Source organism: Saccoglossus kowalevskii, chromosome 7 (assembly GCF_978046115.1).
Source record: "Saccoglossus kowalevskii chromosome 7, keSacKowa6.1, whole genome shotgun sequence".
Taxonomy (NCBI): domain Eukaryota; kingdom Metazoa; phylum Hemichordata; class Enteropneusta; family Harrimaniidae; genus Saccoglossus; species Saccoglossus kowalevskii.
Genome location: NC_140647.1, coordinates 19,668,149 through 19,687,108, shown reverse-complemented (window position 1 = coordinate 19,687,108; position 18,960 = coordinate 19,668,149). Strand labels below are relative to the sequence as shown.

At 35.1% G+C, this 18,960-nt stretch overlaps 3 protein-coding genes across 3 annotated transcripts in view; 2 read left to right on the top strand and 1 right to left on the bottom strand.

Annotated features, from left to right (window-relative positions):
• The first annotated feature begins 20 nt into the window (after window positions 1-20).
• Window positions 21-3,978, top strand: LOC144348030 (protein adenylyltransferase FICD-like). The gene is made up of 2 exons (XM_085501263.1): window positions 21-348; window positions 1,272-3,978. The coding sequence occupies exons 1-2, from the start codon at window positions 27-29 to the stop codon at window positions 2,351-2,353; spliced, it is 1,404 nt and encodes a 467-aa protein (XP_085357389.1). The 5' UTR covers window positions 21-26; the 3' UTR covers window positions 2,354-3,978.
• A 1,791-nt stretch (window positions 3,979-5,769) lies between these two features.
• On the bottom strand, window positions 5,770-10,574 carry LOC100374865 (transcription initiation factor TFIID subunit 8-like). The gene is made up of 5 exons (XM_002732636.4): window positions 10,241-10,574; window positions 8,152-8,313; window positions 7,326-7,450; window positions 7,069-7,216; window positions 5,770-6,654 (listed from the first exon to the last, which is right to left on the bottom strand). Exons 1-5 carry the CDS (start codon window positions 10,380-10,382, stop codon window positions 6,359-6,361), a joined length of 873 nt encoding a protein of 290 aa, XP_002732682.1. The 5' UTR covers window positions 10,383-10,574; the 3' UTR covers window positions 5,770-6,358.
• A 254-nt stretch (window positions 10,575-10,828) lies between these two features.
• LOC100375019 (rab11 family-interacting protein 2-like) overlaps window positions 10,829-18,960 on the top strand; it is a 44,712-nt gene continuing 36,580 nt past the window's right edge. The window contains exon 1 of the mRNA XM_002732637.4: window positions 10,829-11,217. Coding sequence (XP_002732683.1) covers window positions 11,133-11,217 — 85 coding nt within the window. The 5' untranslated portion in view covers window positions 10,829-11,132. The remainder of the gene's footprint in view (window positions 11,218-18,960) is intronic.

Here is an 18,960-nt window from a genome sequence, read left to right as displayed (position 1 = left end):
AATAATAGCACTCACTTTCGTTGGAAATGTCGGGTGAGGCGAAGGTGAATGGTGGTGTTATGTTGTCTATTCAGATTTCTACCTGGTGGTGTAATCTTAAAAATGAATCGAAAATCACTACGATGTTTCCGACGTTTACTTTCATATTAGTGTTCCTATGTGGGATGTCCTTCACCCTTTTGGTGTCCGTCATCCCCAGCGAGTGGATTTCGTATGTCGGTTTGGGTTTTCAGCAGACATCGTCTTCCGTATCAACGCAACTGAAACGACTTCCTGGTGGCGATCCGAGTTTTGGGGTTCACGATTACCCAATGACAGTGAAGGAAAGACCTCTGATCGTAAGACCAGGTGAACTAAATATTGATATTTGTGTTTCCTTTTCCTTTTGATGATGAATACAAAGTGACAGCTGTCACCCCTTGCTGTATAACTCCACCCAATAAATCTCAGCTTCCGTCTTCTATGCCACTGAATTTGACCATGGATGTACTGGTAGTACGTCCATGATTTGACCCGAGGTATTTGGTAAGAACATGATCATAGTCTGGTATGTTAGCCCACAGTCCCTCTACCCAGGGAGCTATTTGTTTGTAGCTCCCTGCTCTATCGGATTGTGGTTAGTCTATTTCTCAGATTGGCCTGGTAACTCGGGTAAACCATGGAGGTAAAATGGTTAACTGAAATACGAATTTTTAGCGTACCCTTCCTGTAATGATGTATAAAAAGATGTCTTGGGGGCTGAAAATCAAGTGCGCATACTCATTTTCAGCCAATCAGGCGTGCTATAACAGCGAGTATTTTCTTGATTTACCCAGAACTCTGTGCGAATCCCCCTTGATTCTGGCTGCTGGCCATTTTCGTTCATGAAATCGTCGGATATCATCAGAAAACTGGGGATTTGTGCAGTTTTGAATAAAACTAAGTTAGCGATTATGAACAATGGTTATTAACGTAACACTTGATTCCCTCTAAAATTTTTGTTTCGCATTTTAAGGTAAGAAATCTAAATTTGAAACCGACAGGGTGTCGATTTACTAGGTGCCATGTTTCACAACTTGTTTATTTATATACGTATAGCGGATGATTTTTTTTTTTAAATTAGTATTTTATTGATTTTCAGCCCCCAAGTGACTGTGGGTTAGGGTAGATTAATTGTTATTCAATTTTACATGGACTGGTTGTGGTTGTGTCTGTATTAAACCCTATTTCTTGTATCAAAAGGCTATTCTGTATAATGTGGACCCTAATTTTACAATATGAATATTTCACAGATATTAAAGGAGAAGCTCTGGCATCATTGCATCAAGCAATAGATGCAAAGCTCCATGGTAAGAAGAACAAAGCACACAAACTCTTCCAGCATGCCCTAGCGCTTGATCCAAACCATGCAGATGCACTGAATGAATATGGAGAGTTCATAGAAGCAACTGACCAAGATCTTGTGAAAGCTGAACATTTGTACACATGTGCATTGCTGTTAGAACCAACACACAATAGAGCACTCGTAAACCGAAAACGTACCCATCCTCTAGTGGAAGAAATTGACCAAGGAAATTTCATGCGCATTGACAGAAAGCGAGACGAACTCTTTAGAATCCCTGACAACAATGCAGCGTTACGTCGCGCCAAGATGGAGATGTACTATCAGCATATCTACCATACTAATGCTATTGAAGGAAATACGCTAACGTTAGCACAGACTAGAGCTATACTAGAAACTGGTATAGCAGTGTCAGGCAAAAGTATCATGGAACACAATGAAGTTTTAGGGCTAGATGCTGCCATGAAGTTCATTAATAGTAGTTTAGTACATAGAATTGGCTCTATAACTGTACAGGATATATTAGATATTCATCACAGGGTCCTCGGTAATGTAGATCCTTTAGAGGCTGGTCGTTTCAGACGAACACAAGTATTTGTAGGGAGTCATGTTCCAGCACCCCCAGATCAAGTCGAGGATTTGGTTTCCGATTTCTCAGAGTGGTTGAATTCTGAGGATAACCAAGAGTTACATCCCATTGAATTTGCCGCATTAGTACATTACAAATTGGTTTATATTCACCCTTTCATTGATGGCAATGGTCGGACTTCTAGGCTGCTAATGAATCTGATTCTAATGCAAGCTGGCTTCCCTCCTGTCACCATTAAACATGAACTCAGGCATGAGTATTACGAGTATTTAGAAAAAGCCAATCAAGGTGACCTTCGGCCGTTTATACGGTTTATTGCACGATGTACTGAAAAAACGTTGGATGAATATTTATGGACTTCAAGGGAGACACAAGTGGTGTCTTTACGTCATAATAATAGACATTATAATGATGGTAAAACAATCATTGTAGAGGAAAACTGATGTCTGACCTTTGTTATTTTACCTGTCACGACTTTAATTAAATGGTAAACACTTTGATATGGTATTTAGATTTACGGTAGTACCCTCGCATTCAAATATGTACACATAGTAGATGGGCAATATTAATGACTATCTTCACATGGAGTGATATATAGAAGATAATATTTGGTAATCGTAGTCCTAAATAACTATTAAAAATAGCTAGACGTTTCGAGCAATGGCTTTTTATCGATAGCATAGAAGAAAGTGTAATCCTATGAAAGTGTAATTCTATGCTATCGATAAAGAGCCATTGCTCGAAACGTCTAGCTATTTTTAATAGTTATTTAGGACTACGATTACCAAATATTATCTTCTATATATCATATTTATCAGTCTGAGCAGCGTTTATTTATTTATTCACATGGAGTGACTGCTTTTAAGCATCATACCGACCTGATATGGAAATGTCTGTGTGAAAATCACATAGCAGTCCACTGTGTTTGTACAAAATAAGTTAACACAGTAATAGAACAAACACAAGTTGGAAGTTCTTAAAGTATTCGTATCAGTTTATTTATTCTCTTGCAAGTAAGAGTTTTGTTCACTGCCAGATAGAGCACACACAGTCTCCTTCCAGAGATTCCAGCAGTAACACATTTGCAAATACTGAAACTGAAATATTATGCTGAAGTTTAGCAAATGAAGAAAACACTGACAAGATTTTGTATGTGCACATTTGTCTGTGCATTTGAAAGATAGGAAACAAATATACTGTTACATTGTTATATATTATAACAAGCAATTTTTTTTAATGAAAAAATGCTCTAATTTAAAGACGAGATTTTTATTGAACATTTACATTCAAAATTTACTACATATATTTAATTAATCTATTTTTCAATATATGTATATACAAGCTAGGTGAAGTGTTTATTTTTATTCTATTATTGTACAGCATTCATTTATTTTTTCCCCCCAACCTGTATATTCTGTATTATAGATGGTACTATTATTAAATGTAGGTATAGGATTCAATCTCTTTAATTCTGGTCGCAAGTGTAACTGTATGTCTCTATTAACTACATTTGATCAAGTGCCTATGTAAGTCTCGTCCAAGCAGTGTTTAATTACTAGTAACAGAATTTTTCAATCAATTATCTGAATCTAAAGAGGCCTGTGACGCAACTTGCTATAGGTAGTTGTCCAGGTGGAGTTAGAGGTGGTGTACACCGGTGACTTTTTACCTACATCAGAATTTAATCACATTGTATGCTTCCATCCTCCTGGTAATACTGCCAGTAGTGCATGAACATTCACACAAATAAAGAGCAGGTAGTCCATATCTCATTACGCGACATTTCCAGAATTTGTAGCTTTAAAAATTAATTTGTCTACTGTATATGACATTTCATTTGAATCACAAGATGTTTGCTTCTAAGGGTTTGATTTTTCACTTTTCATCAGAGAATTAAGGTACACAATCAAATGTCATATACCTTGTCCAAAACATGTATTGTAATCTCACAGTGGAACATAACTCATGTTACCAGTCCATGTGTGAATGAATTGAAGGGTGGAGTCTGCGCTACAAGTTAATGTATTCCTGTGCATGACGTATAATAAAATTAAGTGTTTCAGCAAAACTAGTGCATCATTGTATTTTTATTGGAAAGCACATCAGTTTTACTGCGAGTGGATTCCTATTACCTCTATTAGAGTACATGTATGCTTGATTAAAATATGGCTTTTTTGGCAATACACGCCTGTCATTTATGTGCCTACACTACTAATAGTAATACAGTACTTCACCAAATAGTTACTACGCATTACCTGTACATTTTCATTATAAGATTTTTACAACTGAACTTGCCACCAGTCTATCATTCAAACCATGAATATTGGGCTGTGATAGTATAAAATTATCTTGGTAATGTGTATACTTACGGTAATACACTATATGATTTGTGTCATGACCTGGCCACAAGCATCCAGCCAAATTCTTGGATTATGTGACACATTTTGACATTGGAACACTTTGTGTTCAGCTTTTTTGGCCTTCGTGTTTACAGTTAGATCACTGCTAGCAGTTGCAGACTTGTGATCGGTAAACACAAGTTCAAATCTTACCTTAGGCTGAACACCAAAACAGGTCACCCCCTACCCTGGGTGAGTGTACTACAGACTCAATGGGAATGCCAATTCCACTGGCTGAGATTCATTAACAAATGCGACTTTGGGGTGCTTGTGTTTGACCAGGCCTAGTTGACACCAGGATTAAATCCCAAACATGAATATGGCTTCTGTGACAAAAAGTCAGGAGAGACAAACGGCGACATTCTATGTCTTAAACTGTCGCTTGGGACAAAAACTTTTAAAAAAATGTTTACATTTAGACCATGAATATTCATGAATCTAAATTTTGTGAACAAGTTCCACATTTGCACATGGCTTAAAAGCTTTAATAGCACACATATACCATTTTAAAATAGGGACATAAAGCAGTACTGTTATATACCTTTCGCATACAGTCAAACCTGTGTATAGCAACCACCCAAGGGACTTCATTAAAATGATTTTTATAGACAGATTGGAATTTTTTTTCGGATCACAAACTCACACATTTGACATTTTTCCCCAGAAAATGAGAAGGTACTTTTGCAACATCTATTTTAGTTGATCAAAATCAAATAAGTTTGATTTGACGAAATTAAAAATTATTCATGAACAGATGAAAGGGTAGACGCATAAGACAGTTGGTCTTTATACACAAGTTATTCATATGTTATGCCTTGGGATTGCCTAAAAATGGTCACTATAGGCACGCATCTTCAAACAGAGGTGGTTACAACTGTATTAAGTCGCTATTGAGATGTAAAAGTTTGACCTCTGACTGTCCCAGTTTCTCAGACATGCCTGGGCAGGCACATATCAGTGTTTGAAATTAACTGCCCACTAATACCTCAAGATAGGTAACTTTTGAGTTAGGGTGGTAACAATTAAAACTTGCATGGGTGGTAACAACTGTTTCTCGTCTTCTTCAATTAAAATTTTGAAAATGCAATTTTACTAAATAGTATCATTGGACGAGTTGAATACACTGGGAGAAAATATAGTGTATGAATTAAATAAAAAAAATCATGATATCATGGAAAACAGATTTGGTTGGGTATTTTTGGTATGCACAGTGTGATCACCATGGGGGGAAAAAAATTGGTGACCATAAAACATTCACACACTGAGTTTGCCAGAATTACATTTTAGGACTCAGTGACATCACATGCATACAAGCAATTTGTGCTGCAGTAGAATCTACAGATTATCCACGGGCAGCTAATACTAAGACTTCTCCGATCTAGAAGAAAGTGAAACAACAGAGACACTGACACAAGACCATTGTCTTATTCTGCCAACATAAATCGACTTGACACGCTTACTAAATTGAAACAAACTTTAATGCATGGCTGGGAACTTTCTGGCAGGGTTGCTAAAAATGAAAATTACTAGTACCTGCCCTTGTGTCTTGTATGCAATTATGAGCAATTTCACGTATAAAGTCACACACATATGCACATTTGTTTCATGATCAAATTCAAAAGGCAGCCATTTTATTGCTAAAAATGCTATTACTGCTATTCAAGAACCTTATTTCATGTGAAATGTGCTTGGTATTAGCCCGACATGTAGGCGTGAATGGCGTCCCCGTCGACCGAACGGCATCAGACTCCTCTAATGCCTCATAGAATAGTGTACGTCTAGTTGGCAGGATCGATACTGCGAAATCGCAAAATTCACGCCTTCTTGCAATGCAGAGTGTCAATGAATATTCATTTTGGTGGTCATCGTCAATCAAAGCCAGATCATATTCAAAATAGCATTTTGTTTTTTAACGATTGCTTTTCAGGCAAAATGTATAACATGATGTATTGTGCACAATTTTACTTAGAACACAAGTCCCCGCATGTACAAGATATATACAACATATTTTATTAATAATTACAAAGGAGGCAGTGACTGCTTTCATAATTACTTCAATTTCCTCCTGACTTTAGGTTTTTTAACTGGTCTAAGATACGGATTGTCAATAACAGCTTCAGTTCTTTCAGTATTTTGTTGTGATGATGACTGACTGCCATCTACATTGTTTTGGCTATTGTTATCTTCTTTGTTTTCCTTCTCATCTTGTGTATCATTATCTTGTGAATCGGTTTGTTTATCAGAGTCTGTTTGTTCACTGGGATCATCATCCATGGAATCAGACTCATGTTCTGGTGGAAGCAATGCATCTAGATATGGTACTATTGGTGGTGTACACGCTATTACTGTTGGTAAAAAATAAACCAAATTATTAATCATCAATTACAATGTAGAAACATTGAATTGCATAACAGGCATCATCCCAGAGAGAGAAAGCTGTTGAGGAACATCCTATCAGCATACATTTGTCAACAAACATGTATTCAAGAAATCATGGAATTTATCAATTTGTGTTTTCATTTTGGACAAACTAAATGGTGGGATCTACTATCATTGTTGCAGGTGATTCAAATATTACATATATGACAAACACAGTCAGCTGGCGAACAAGTAATTGGATTACTTTAAAGATATTTACTATATGGGGGCAGCCATCTTGAACATGGCGTGAAACTAAATAAAGAGACGAGTTGAGAAATGGAGTTTTTCAGATTATTATTCATTACCAAGTCTCCCTTCAACATGATTTCTACACTTACAGGGGAACATACTACTATCATCTGGAAACAATGTATGAGTTTCTCCAGTCTTTGCTACAAATCTAGTCAATGCTCTTTCAACATCCCTCCGTTGAGATGCAGCTTGTTCTCTGATCGCCTGGTATTCAGTCTCAGGTCTTCTGTAGCTCTAGAAATAGTTAGTAAAAATTAAACATTATTCATCATGTCAGTGTTTTCTGAATTTTTAAATATACAGATAACGAAATCATTATAAATAGAGGCAGAATTAGACTCACTGGTGTTTTGATATATGTATGTGGATCAGGAAACGATGGTAAATAGTCCGGTATATGAGAGGGATGAGGTTTCTTTTCACCAGCTTGTAGTATTCTAGGTGTAACTGGAGGCCGCATCTGTTCCTCTGAAAAATTAAAAAGTATGCTTGTGAGATTTTGGTAATGTATCACTTGTTTTTGTCTCATGATATGGGCTGGTATTAGGTAATTACTGGATCAGAGAACAAATACACAGCATAGAAGCTTATTGGACCAATCAACTTCGGGATGAATAAACTTATGGGATGAATCAACTAGGGACAAGTCAACCTGTGGGACTAATGTGATTTGGGACAAATCGACCATCCACCTAGAGCATACATGTGTGATGGGGCAGGCTCACAGCATTGGCTGCAATATAAATTAATGATACATATGTGTCAGTTTTTTTGATTTGTGCATCAACGCCCACTAAGTTCAACGTATTTTTGTATTTAAGTCTGAACAGAATCTATCCATGCAACTGAGATCTAGTTCTGGAATGCCAAAAATATGTGATTCTTGTACAATATTTACCTTAAAATGGCTGCCATTTGGCCATTTTGAATCAAATTATGAAACAAACCAAAGTGCACATGTGCAATAGGATGCCTGATGTATCTGTGAAGTTTGAACTTAATCGGTTCAAAAATCTCCGATATGACTGGATACGAACAAACCAATGCATGTACAATGCACACATAGGTCAACAATTCAAGTTCTTGTTTTAGAACTGTGTCCCAATAGGGACTAATAATCTCATATAAAATAGCTGGAATATATTTTATTTATAGAGAACAATACTTACGAGGTTGAATTAAAACTCTTTGTGATTTCTTAGCATGCATCGTTAATGCAGCCAAATCTGTACCCATTTCTATCAAAGAAACTGCAACATCATTTAACATTGGTTCAGTGCGCCCAGACAGTTCACAGTATGTCTGTGCACTTCTTCCCAATTCAGTTATATCTGAAATATAATTAAGATATGTATTTTATCAGTCTGTTAATGAAGAGGACATTAGCACATGAATGCACACCAAACACTTTAGGCAAAAAAAGGTTTGAAACCTGTGCCTTACACAATTTCAGGTGCCAGCGAAGTGCACCATATATAGTGATTGAGAAAACGTTTGTTTTTTGTTTCAGATCCAAATCAACCAATTTGTAATGTATCTATCCAAAAGCATTATTTAACAGGGAATGCAGAGGATGTGGGAAGTGAGCGAAGTGAGCTCTATCAATACCATGTGACCCTAAGAGATTGAAAATATTGCACTCCCAGCTACAAATGTATGAACAGCAACATTTTGTATGCTGTTTCACAAATAATGCAAAGTAAGACAGCTCACTCATGGCAAAACCTTTTCAGAAATATTTTTCAATGATAATGTTAACAGTGTAATGATTTTCTGATATTGGACTGAAAATAATTCAACTCAACTCGACACCACGTTGTGTTTGGTGCCATATTGAATACTGCCCAGGGTTTTAGCCAGCCACCAGTCCACCAACCAAACAGACTGGCAACTTTGATTTTGGACTGGCAACTTTTTCCCATTTTTCTGTTTTTTCTATTGTTCTTTGGTAATTTTACCAAAATATACCCAAAACCATCTAAATTTTCATGAAGTTGAATTGTTTTGGACTGGCAGTTGCAAATTCCTTGCTAATAGTCTGATACTGCCTACCTTGCATGGTACCTAACAACTAATTGCCTACTACATGATAAATGTTGAACATATATCTTGTTGTTATGGTATTGAATAATATTAATACAAACAAAAATAAAAAAAATAAGCCACATACTTTAAATTAATTTCCCTGGGACAAGTAGCAAAACATTGGGGTGGTGTCTTTGGCATACAAACGTGTACAAAACTACTAAAACTCAGTTGATATGCAAATGATCATCTTATAAGTAGTGCAAAATGACATACCAGTATCTAAAAATAATAAGATGATAAAAAAAAAACACCCCACCCATACATGTATCTCAAACCACAAACCTTCAGCTCTAGCTGCAGTTCTGTAGCTCGCTTGGTTTCGCTGTCGGTTATTTTGTTCGTCGTGATGTTAACGCGAAACCAGGGAGCTACAGTTCCATCCTATGCGAGTTACCATATTTTACCGACCTGAAATCAGGTCGGGCCGTAACAGCCGGTTTTTTTTCATTATTTTCGCCTCAAGGCTCTACTTTTCTACTGTCGATGGGTCCCGAAACTATTTCATCAATTATTTTGCGGGCGATGGTCCGAAATTGGTCGATTTCACGACGAAAGCCGCGGAAAACTTCAGCGAAATCCCCTCGTTTGCCGCCATCTTGAATAAGTTATCGTGACGTCACAAGGCGTCACAGTTTCACCATTTCACGCAGTTTTCGTCGTGAAAACGACCAATTTCGGACAATCGCCCTCAAAATAATTGATGAAATAGTTTCGAGACCCATCGACAGTAGAAAAGTAGAAACTTGAGGCGAAAATAATGAAAAAAACGGCTGTTACGGCCCGACCTGATTTCAGGTCGGTAAAATAGGGTAACTCGCATAGGATGGAACTGTAGCTCCCTGGTTTCGCGTTAACACCACGACGAACAAAATAACCGACAGCGAAACCAAGCGAGCTACAGAACTGCAGCTACTTCAGCTCCCAATTGTACATGTATATGCCACTCTAGATAAATATATGTGTCTTCAAGAGACGCATATATAATTAAATTGGGCTGCGATAGAAAATGAAAAGTCTTCTACGGACTATTTGTAAATTAAAAAGCATAAAAAAATGTTTTTCTATTAAACAGCGCCACCGACGACAGAAAAAGTTGACTGCTAGTCCTTGGAAATATATTATAAGTTTGAAATGCCTTATATAATACATGTAACTGCACTTCATACTTACAGCTTTGTATCATCTCTGTCAGTGTCTCCAATGCTATTTTATCGGCTTCATGAAAACCGACGTCGCAGCACAAAGCAGCAACGCAAGTTGACACTGCTTTTCGTCGGGCAGCGCACAAGCTTGAATTTCCAGTCGAGGTCATTGTATTGGTAATATGGTTGCGGTTACCACACAAGTTATACGAATGTTTTGCTAATCACCCACTATAAAATGTGGATTGCATGTGTATCATTTAGCGACGAAGACTGCGATACGACAATTATTTTGAACAAAAAATATTACAAATAAAAATTACAATACATAAGTCCGCCATCTTAGGTTGTATGATTGTTTGCCCTCTCGTAACTCGTGGGCGTTCCCATTCTACCATAGAGGATATATGTGGGATCATTCAACTAATATGATCAAAATTAAACTCGTAGCTATTTCCCAAAATCAAAGTTCGTATAAAACCTAATTTTGAATTGCTTTCAGAAATTCACATCAAATGATATTCATAAAATCATCATATAACTGTGAAAACCCCGAGAGAGTTACACCCTTTACAAATGGAATGACCCATCACGGCTTTCACTATAATTTAGATAGACAAGAGAAGTGTATGGATGGATGTGTGTTCAGGATTCTCTTGTTGATACGGCTTACTCTCATTCTCCTGCAATATCAGCGATAGTCTATAACACATGTGCGTAGCTTCACATATTGACCAGCTATCTTATTGAAATGGGGGAATCAGAAATTTCGCTTCCTAAAATTGAAAGTTATTGAAAATACACAGAAGAAAGCAAGACTCGTAACACTGACAGCAGTCTGCCAAAGGCTGGCGTCTGTTATTGTGAACGTTGTAAGGATTAAACACAGTTTCCTTCAATCAAGTCAAGTGCCGACCGGGATGTCTGCATCAGCTCCTGGTTCAACGACTACCTCTCCAACTGCGGTAGGGTACCAGAGAACGTCACAGATATGCCGTGTTACAGGTATGTATACTTAAAAAGCAGTCGAACTTTACAATAAAAATTTGTAAAATTTAAAATTCATGAACTATTCTTTATTTTAGATTCATGATCATGATGATGATAATATTTTAGCTTTGTGATATGGTAAAATGTTACCTGTCTATACTCGACTTTAGTATTCTTTTTTTTACCACTTTTTTTTCACAAGTAACTCAATGGAGCAGTGACTGGAAACTATCTATGATATTTTTTTTTTGTTCCAGTCACACAACCCATGGAACTATGCACAGCTAAACACATGATATGTTTTATATGCTATGACTGGCTTACTATAATATATAGTGTTTATATACACGTGTATCATTTTTTAGATTTCAGTTTTACTTTTAAATTAATTATTAATATTAACAAAAGTAATGATAATCAAAATAAAAGTACTATTAATTTTTTTTTTCTTGCTGGAGATACTAGTATATGATCAACAAAAATAAATAGGAGTGAACACTACACATGTCTCCTCACACACACACAATAAACAGAAAATAATTGGGCAAGGATAATAAATTTCTCATATATTTTTTTTTTTTAAATTGGGCAATTTTTTATGTTTTTATCACGTGTCCCTGAACCAGTCATTACATGAAACCTCAGTCCACATCATGCATGGGGATGTCAGAAATTCATTAGCATAACAATAAAGCAATAGATGCCATCAGTGACACTGGAAATGACATCATAATACCACTTTCTATATGTGGCTCTATTATTTTGTTTGATTAAATTGGACACTAATATACATTTTTCTTGTCATGAAAATATTTCATGTACATGTAATAAAAAGTATATTTTTTGGGCAACCCCTAATCTGTAGCTTAGCTGCAATAGACTAATGTAATTATTATAATATAATGTGAACTAGGAAGGATTTAATTTCATACCTTCTTTTCTACTGTACCGTAATAATATTTTCTGATAATGTAAAGCAGTAATTTTAAATGTTTGTCTAGATAAAGATTATTGATAACCATATGTGAAATCTTTGATCTCAATCACCATGGCAACTCCACATATGGACTGTCCACACACCTTAATGAAAACAAGTAATATTTCATCACCACATGGTTTCCTAAGATATAACATACATGTATAGTGTATGTATCCCTTTTTTTCTCTGATAGAACGTGATTATTTTGGAAACTGCTCACTTTAATGTTGGTTTTCGAAATATGATGATTAATGTACAATATAATGTTTTTAGTAATGGAAATGTTGCGCAATGTGGTATCAAAGAGTTGTTAATCAGGAAATTGACAGAAAAATTAAATATTAATAAGGTTACCGTATGTAGCTTACACATGTTCTGGTATATATAGACACGTTTTGAAATGACTCACTGCAAATTTGGATTTCTGGTCAAGGTTTGAGATATGTTAATGTGAGAGTATTTTTACACTTAATTTTGTTTCAGAGTATGTACATTGATATTTGAACAATAAGGGTCTGTTTCCTGTCCACTTTTAAAGTACCGTTCTTTGACGTCAGGGATAAGTGAACCATTAGTAATAACAGTGCTTTCCCCGGACAAATTTCTTATATTTGGGGTCAATTTACATAACAATGTGATATACTTATCACCTATCTGGTGTTTATTATCATGGTAATTGTACTGGTATTGTTATTTTAAAAATCATGACTATTAGGGCCATTACATTATCATGCATTGGGGAGAACCTTGAATAATTCTAATTTCTACCAAACTAACCATGTATGTTTGTTTTTCAAACCAGATTGAGAAAACAGTATGGGGGTATTAATAGTAAATGGTACATATGTGACAGCAGGCGTATAATGAAATAAAAAGTAATGTTGTCTATTGTGGTGATGAAATTTACACGTATACAGTTCTCTGAATCTACACACACACATATATATATATATATATATATGGCAATTTAGAATGAAATATTTTTATGGGTTTCATTGAAATGAATGGATGGTTAGATTTGCATACTTTCATTGGCAATTTATTTCAAAATTTTGTGTTGAGTAATAATTAAACCAGTCAAAAATCACTGAATAATTGGGAATGCTACGAAGACCAATAAATTCATAAAAAATGGTAAATAGTTAATTAATCGTAGAACTTGGTGATTTTACACTGAAGAAAGGCTATCTTTCAGTCAGCTGCTTGTCTGCCTGTCATTTTTGACAGGTACAAAATCTCATTTGACAGGCAAAATCTTTTCAATTTTCATTGAAAATTCCCTGTAAATTACAAAATAAATATCAAAAAATAGACCAAGACTATTGCTACAGACTAGCAAATACTATTTTTTATTTTTAATAAAGTTCACAGACAGACACTTTCAATTTTCTGGTTACAACCCTGGAGGCCATTGTCTTAAACATCTATCGGGTATTTATATTAAATAAGTACCGTGGACTTTTTTTTACCTATATTTCTATATAGAAACATTTACTGAATATGGCATAGCATATACCAGTATCACACACAATATTGAAATGAATTTCATTTGATTTGAATCTAGGATTCATTGTGTGTTCAATCTTGTTTGGGTAGAAACACTCAGAAGCATTTAAATTATTTATTTTATTTATTTATTAATCCATTTTATGATACAACAACTGTCAGATTACCGGTAGTACGGTTTTCAAGTCTAGACACATAATTCCTTGTTTCAATATCTAGCTTGTACATGATTATTCATTGTGCCATCTTGCGTACTTTTCTCAGTATGCCTTCTAAGTGATAGGATGTATCACTGTTGCACATGGAATTTTTTGTGGCGCAAGTAGTTATGCTAATTTCCCAGTGCGTCATTGACGCAACACTACAGATGTTCATACATTGATAGTCGAGTAATTGTCAAAAATATCTTATTAATATAGATATGTAATTTGAGATTTGGTAAATACTAATATGAAATTCACATTTTATAGTTTGTGCCTTCAGAAGCTTGCTACAGTATCATACAGTGTACATATACAGGCTTTATTCTCAAGGTGACCTAACATGATTCTTGGAATTTGAACTTTAGATCCGTACAAAATCAGTTAGAGGGCATACTTGTACTAATCACAATTTTGGATTAAACTGATCTCTTTTAATCATTCCAATTTATCCTTACCCTGGGATTAACTAATCTTACAAAAAAATGTCAATAAATTTGACTTTTATTTGCAATAACGTTTGGCACCACGCGTTTTTGTGACACAAGTCTATGGAACGAGCCATAGCTCTTCTGTGCTGATATCATCCTAATATCTAAAAACAAAAAAATTCAAGAACACAAAATGGATCAGAATTGACTAAAATATCATCACAAAGACAAAAGACCAACATAAGAAGAGCTATGAACCGACAGCTGTACTCAATAGTGAACATTAAACGGAGAACTATACTCAATAGTGAACATTATGCTATTGAAAATCTTTGAGCGAATGACCTTAATGTACATACATGTATATGATACTGAATTTGCTGTTTTGATGACTCTCCAACACACTGTTGGCATTATTTTTCTTTATTATAAGCTTTTTGTTGTTGAAATTAAAACATTGAAGTCATATATTTGTAAGCATACATTTAATTTGAAACTGACATAAATGAGCGACATGCTTAAAAAAAATATACTGGTATATATATTGGGCAAATCAAGATTTCCTGAGTTGATGCACCATGCAATCTAGTTTCAGAAATGAAACAAAAAATTTGTCAAAGTATGCTGTAAAAATAATATGTATTACTAGAGGTACATTTCTTGGGGATTGCAACGCGCATAATACTGTATGGTGTCATCATCTCGTAGATAGCGAGACTGATGCTACATTGTACGACCTTCTGACATGACACAGGCGGTTTGTAATAAAACAATAAAATATGTTACCATATTCATAGTGAAAAAATGTAATACATCGAAAATGTACAGAAAATATAGTTATCGTAATCCGTCATATCGTGAGCAGCTATTTTGATCCACCTGGACATCCCAGTATCCTAGTTTCCTCGGGCATGCGCATTTGCATTATTCTGAGTTTAAATGCTTATGCGAGAGCGAGATTGAAACGGGATCTTGGTATCATGTCACCGTAGTTGCAAACCCCAAGTAATATACCTCTCATATTACCCGGTAGATACTGTGTCATTTGTTAACGTGCATGGTCTAAGGTAATTAGCTGCATGTACCAAAGCCCTTCTGAGAACTGTACCTATATTTTTATTCACTCAAGTGGCAAAGTTGTCACATTACGTTTATCATGTACGGTGTATTTCATGAACCAAAACCTTTAGCTTGCGATTTTCCCGGTTTTCCCCCGTATGCTTCATTACCTATTTATACTGTTAGGAAATCCAATTATTGTGATAATGATATGTACTGTAACTGTATAGAATCATACTTGTACATGTAGGTGTCTTCTTACATCTTGTACACCTCCACTGTGGGTCTTACTTTAAAATGATTTACACCCCCATGCTTTCTCAGGATTAAAATGTTAGAGAATCAACAAATGATCAACTCCATATCCAGTGACCATAGTAGGATTTTTCATGTGAGAATACATTCCATCGCCAATGTTCTAGTACTGTCTTTGCTCTATTAGAAGCCCATCTCCAATATATAAACTAAAAATTACATGTATTGTACACTGAATCTTTAAAATAATCCTTATTTTTCCCTCCATAGAAATATTCCTGTAAGCTGTAATGTACATAAGCAGAGAATAATAGAAAAAATACACTACTGTAAAAGGATTAATTATTCACTGGGTTTTAATTTTGCTTATTTCGCTGACTGGAAAATGCCCTAAATTAAAACCCAGTGAATATGTAAAATTTTGCATAGAACACATTATCTAAATGATAAAACCGTGAATTTAAAACCCAATGAATATGCCTGAAATTGTAAATCAGGGAAATTTAAACCTAGTACAAATTAGTCATTTTACAGTATATGTACTTGTACTAATATATACATGACATATACGATATACAACTGCCATATCTACCCACCTTTTTTAAATATAGTTTCACACACATTACTTCATTATTTTGAGTTTGAAAAAAAAATGGAACAAATTTTCTAATAGAGCAGGTCATGTTGTAATTTTCCCCCATAGAGTCCAATGTATTAACTTTATATTTCGCGTAAAGTAATATCACATTTATCTGAACAATTTGGTCCATGAACCCAGTTTGCTTTTCAAATATGACCTTGTATAGCATTAAACAATCATTATCTATTCACAAAGTATCAGCAATTTCCAGAGACTCTCATGAAACTATTGATCAAACCTAAAGCTCATAAAATTATATTTAAAAAAAAGTACTTGGATTTACATGCAAGTCCCAATTACATTCTTCTTAGGAAAGATAAAATCAGAGGATATTGACCTCTGAGACTGCATGGGCAAAATTGTCATTATTGCTCTTTGTTTTTACTTCTTCATTCGCTGTAAGATTATATCTTTTAACTACATTTGATTTTTGCATAAACGTATAATTATGAGCGTCCACAGAAAAATATATCCAAGGATCAATTTGGAATTCTTTGGTCATCTATGTTTAACTTATAAAACACTATTTTAGAATTTATAGACCCATCTCTGTAAAAGTCATACTTGTATCGAGCCAGAATAATTCAATTTAAATGTACAATAAGATGTTCATTTACTATATGATAATATAATGCATGTCTTAATTGAAATACATACGTTACGGGGGTTTTTCTAGAAAAAAACTGCAAGAGAAAGCACTGCAATTTAGCGGTGTCATCAAGGAGAGAAATAGGCTTTTTGATAATTCTAAGTTAAAATTGAGTATTTTATGCTTCCTTGCATAGAGCCTAAATTATTATCAGACAGGTCACAGTTCAAGACTGTGGCCACATGTGATCCCTGATCAATCAGAATTTTATGGTTGCCAGAGGATCTGCTCCCCAGGGTGAGGGGGCGCATGGCCATGGCATGAGGGTGCTGCGCCCCTGTTCCCTTGTTTACAGCAAGTCTCAGAAGTATTGGGGCAGCCAATTTGTTTTGACTGAACGGTTGGCTTTCGAATCTCGTTGGTGGCATCCTGTGGTCACGCCCACTCTCGGTGAATCTATATAACAGTAGGGGACGGTCGTCATACTTTCGTTTGATGGCGATTTCGATTTCAAATATACCAAGGAAAGTGTTCTATTTTCTTCGGGTAATGAGGTGTTCGTATACAAAGGAATTGTCCACGCAAAAACAATGAATGACGTTGGTTTAATGTGAAAATTCATGGAAAACTGTTTCTCAACTTGTCAGTGTTCAAGATGGCTACCCCCATATAGTAAATATCAGTGAATTAATCGCATTTATCATATTTACTTGTATGCCAACTGACTGTGGCCATATCTACTTTCACATTATCACGTCTCGCAAAGCAAATCATTCAGGGAATCCAGACATGTACCAGGCTATGTAAAAACATTCTATGTTCCCTAATGCAATATAGACTCGCCCAGAGTGGACACGACTACGAGTCGGCGCCAGCGAAATTCAAAAGCCAACTGTTTAGTCAAAACCCAAGCAGTTAGCCAATTTGCTAGCGAGTTTGCAAATTGGCTGCCCCAATACTTCTGAGACTTGCTGTAAAAAAAAAATCCCTGCGTTACATAACTTATCACTGATTAGAAATTGTTTGACAGATAGTTTAGTTTTATTTGATGACTCCCCACCTTTTTTTTGTGCATTGTACAAAAATGTAGGTTATTGAAAGTTGATTCAAATGAATTATCTGAAAAAATCAATATATACATGTACATGTAGCATACATGTACATGTATAACATTTAATTTCTAGACAGTCACTTTTATATGAATGGTATTAAAATAAATTGATTATGCTTGCTGCAGCTCTATTTTTTGAATAGTTTCATCTTCCAAATTAAAATTGCTACCGACCGACTATAGTGTATATTTTTTTATTAGCTCCGCTGTCAACTTTGTCGAGCGGAGCTTATCAAATGAGTGATTGTCCGGCGGCGTCCGTGTCAATGTTTTACTTTTTCAACTTCTTCTTGAAAACTACAAGCCTGAATGCTTTGATACGTATAGTATATGTACCTTGGGTAGACCTCTCAGATTTCTTTATTTCATGATGATATCTTCAATTCTCTAATTTTGGTGAATATTTCTGTCATTTTTGGTAAAAAGTGATATTTTCGACTTCTTGTTAAAAACCACAAGTTCAATTGCTTTGATATTACATATAGAGGTACTACATGGGCACCACTTACAGATTTGTTCATTTCATGATGATATCTTCAATTCTCTAATTTTGTTTAATATTTTTGTCATTTTTGGTAAAAAGTGATATTTTCGACTTCTTGTTGAAAACCACAAGTCCGATTGTTTTTAATATTACATATATAGGTACTACATGTGGACCTCTCTCAGATTTATTCATTTTGTAATGATATTTTTAATTCTCTAATTTTGGTGAATATTTTTGTCATTTTTTGTAAAAAGTGATATTTTCGACTTCTTGTTGAAAACCACAAGTCCGATTGTTTTTAATATTACATATATAGGTACTACATGTGGACCTCTTTCAGATTTGTTAATTTCGTGGTGATATCTTCAATTATCTAATTTTGATGATTATTTTTGTCATTTTTGGTGAAAAGTGATATTTTTGAATTCTTGTTGAAAACAGCAAGTCCAATTGCTTTGATACTATACATATTGTTCATTTTCTAATGATATCTTCTGTTCT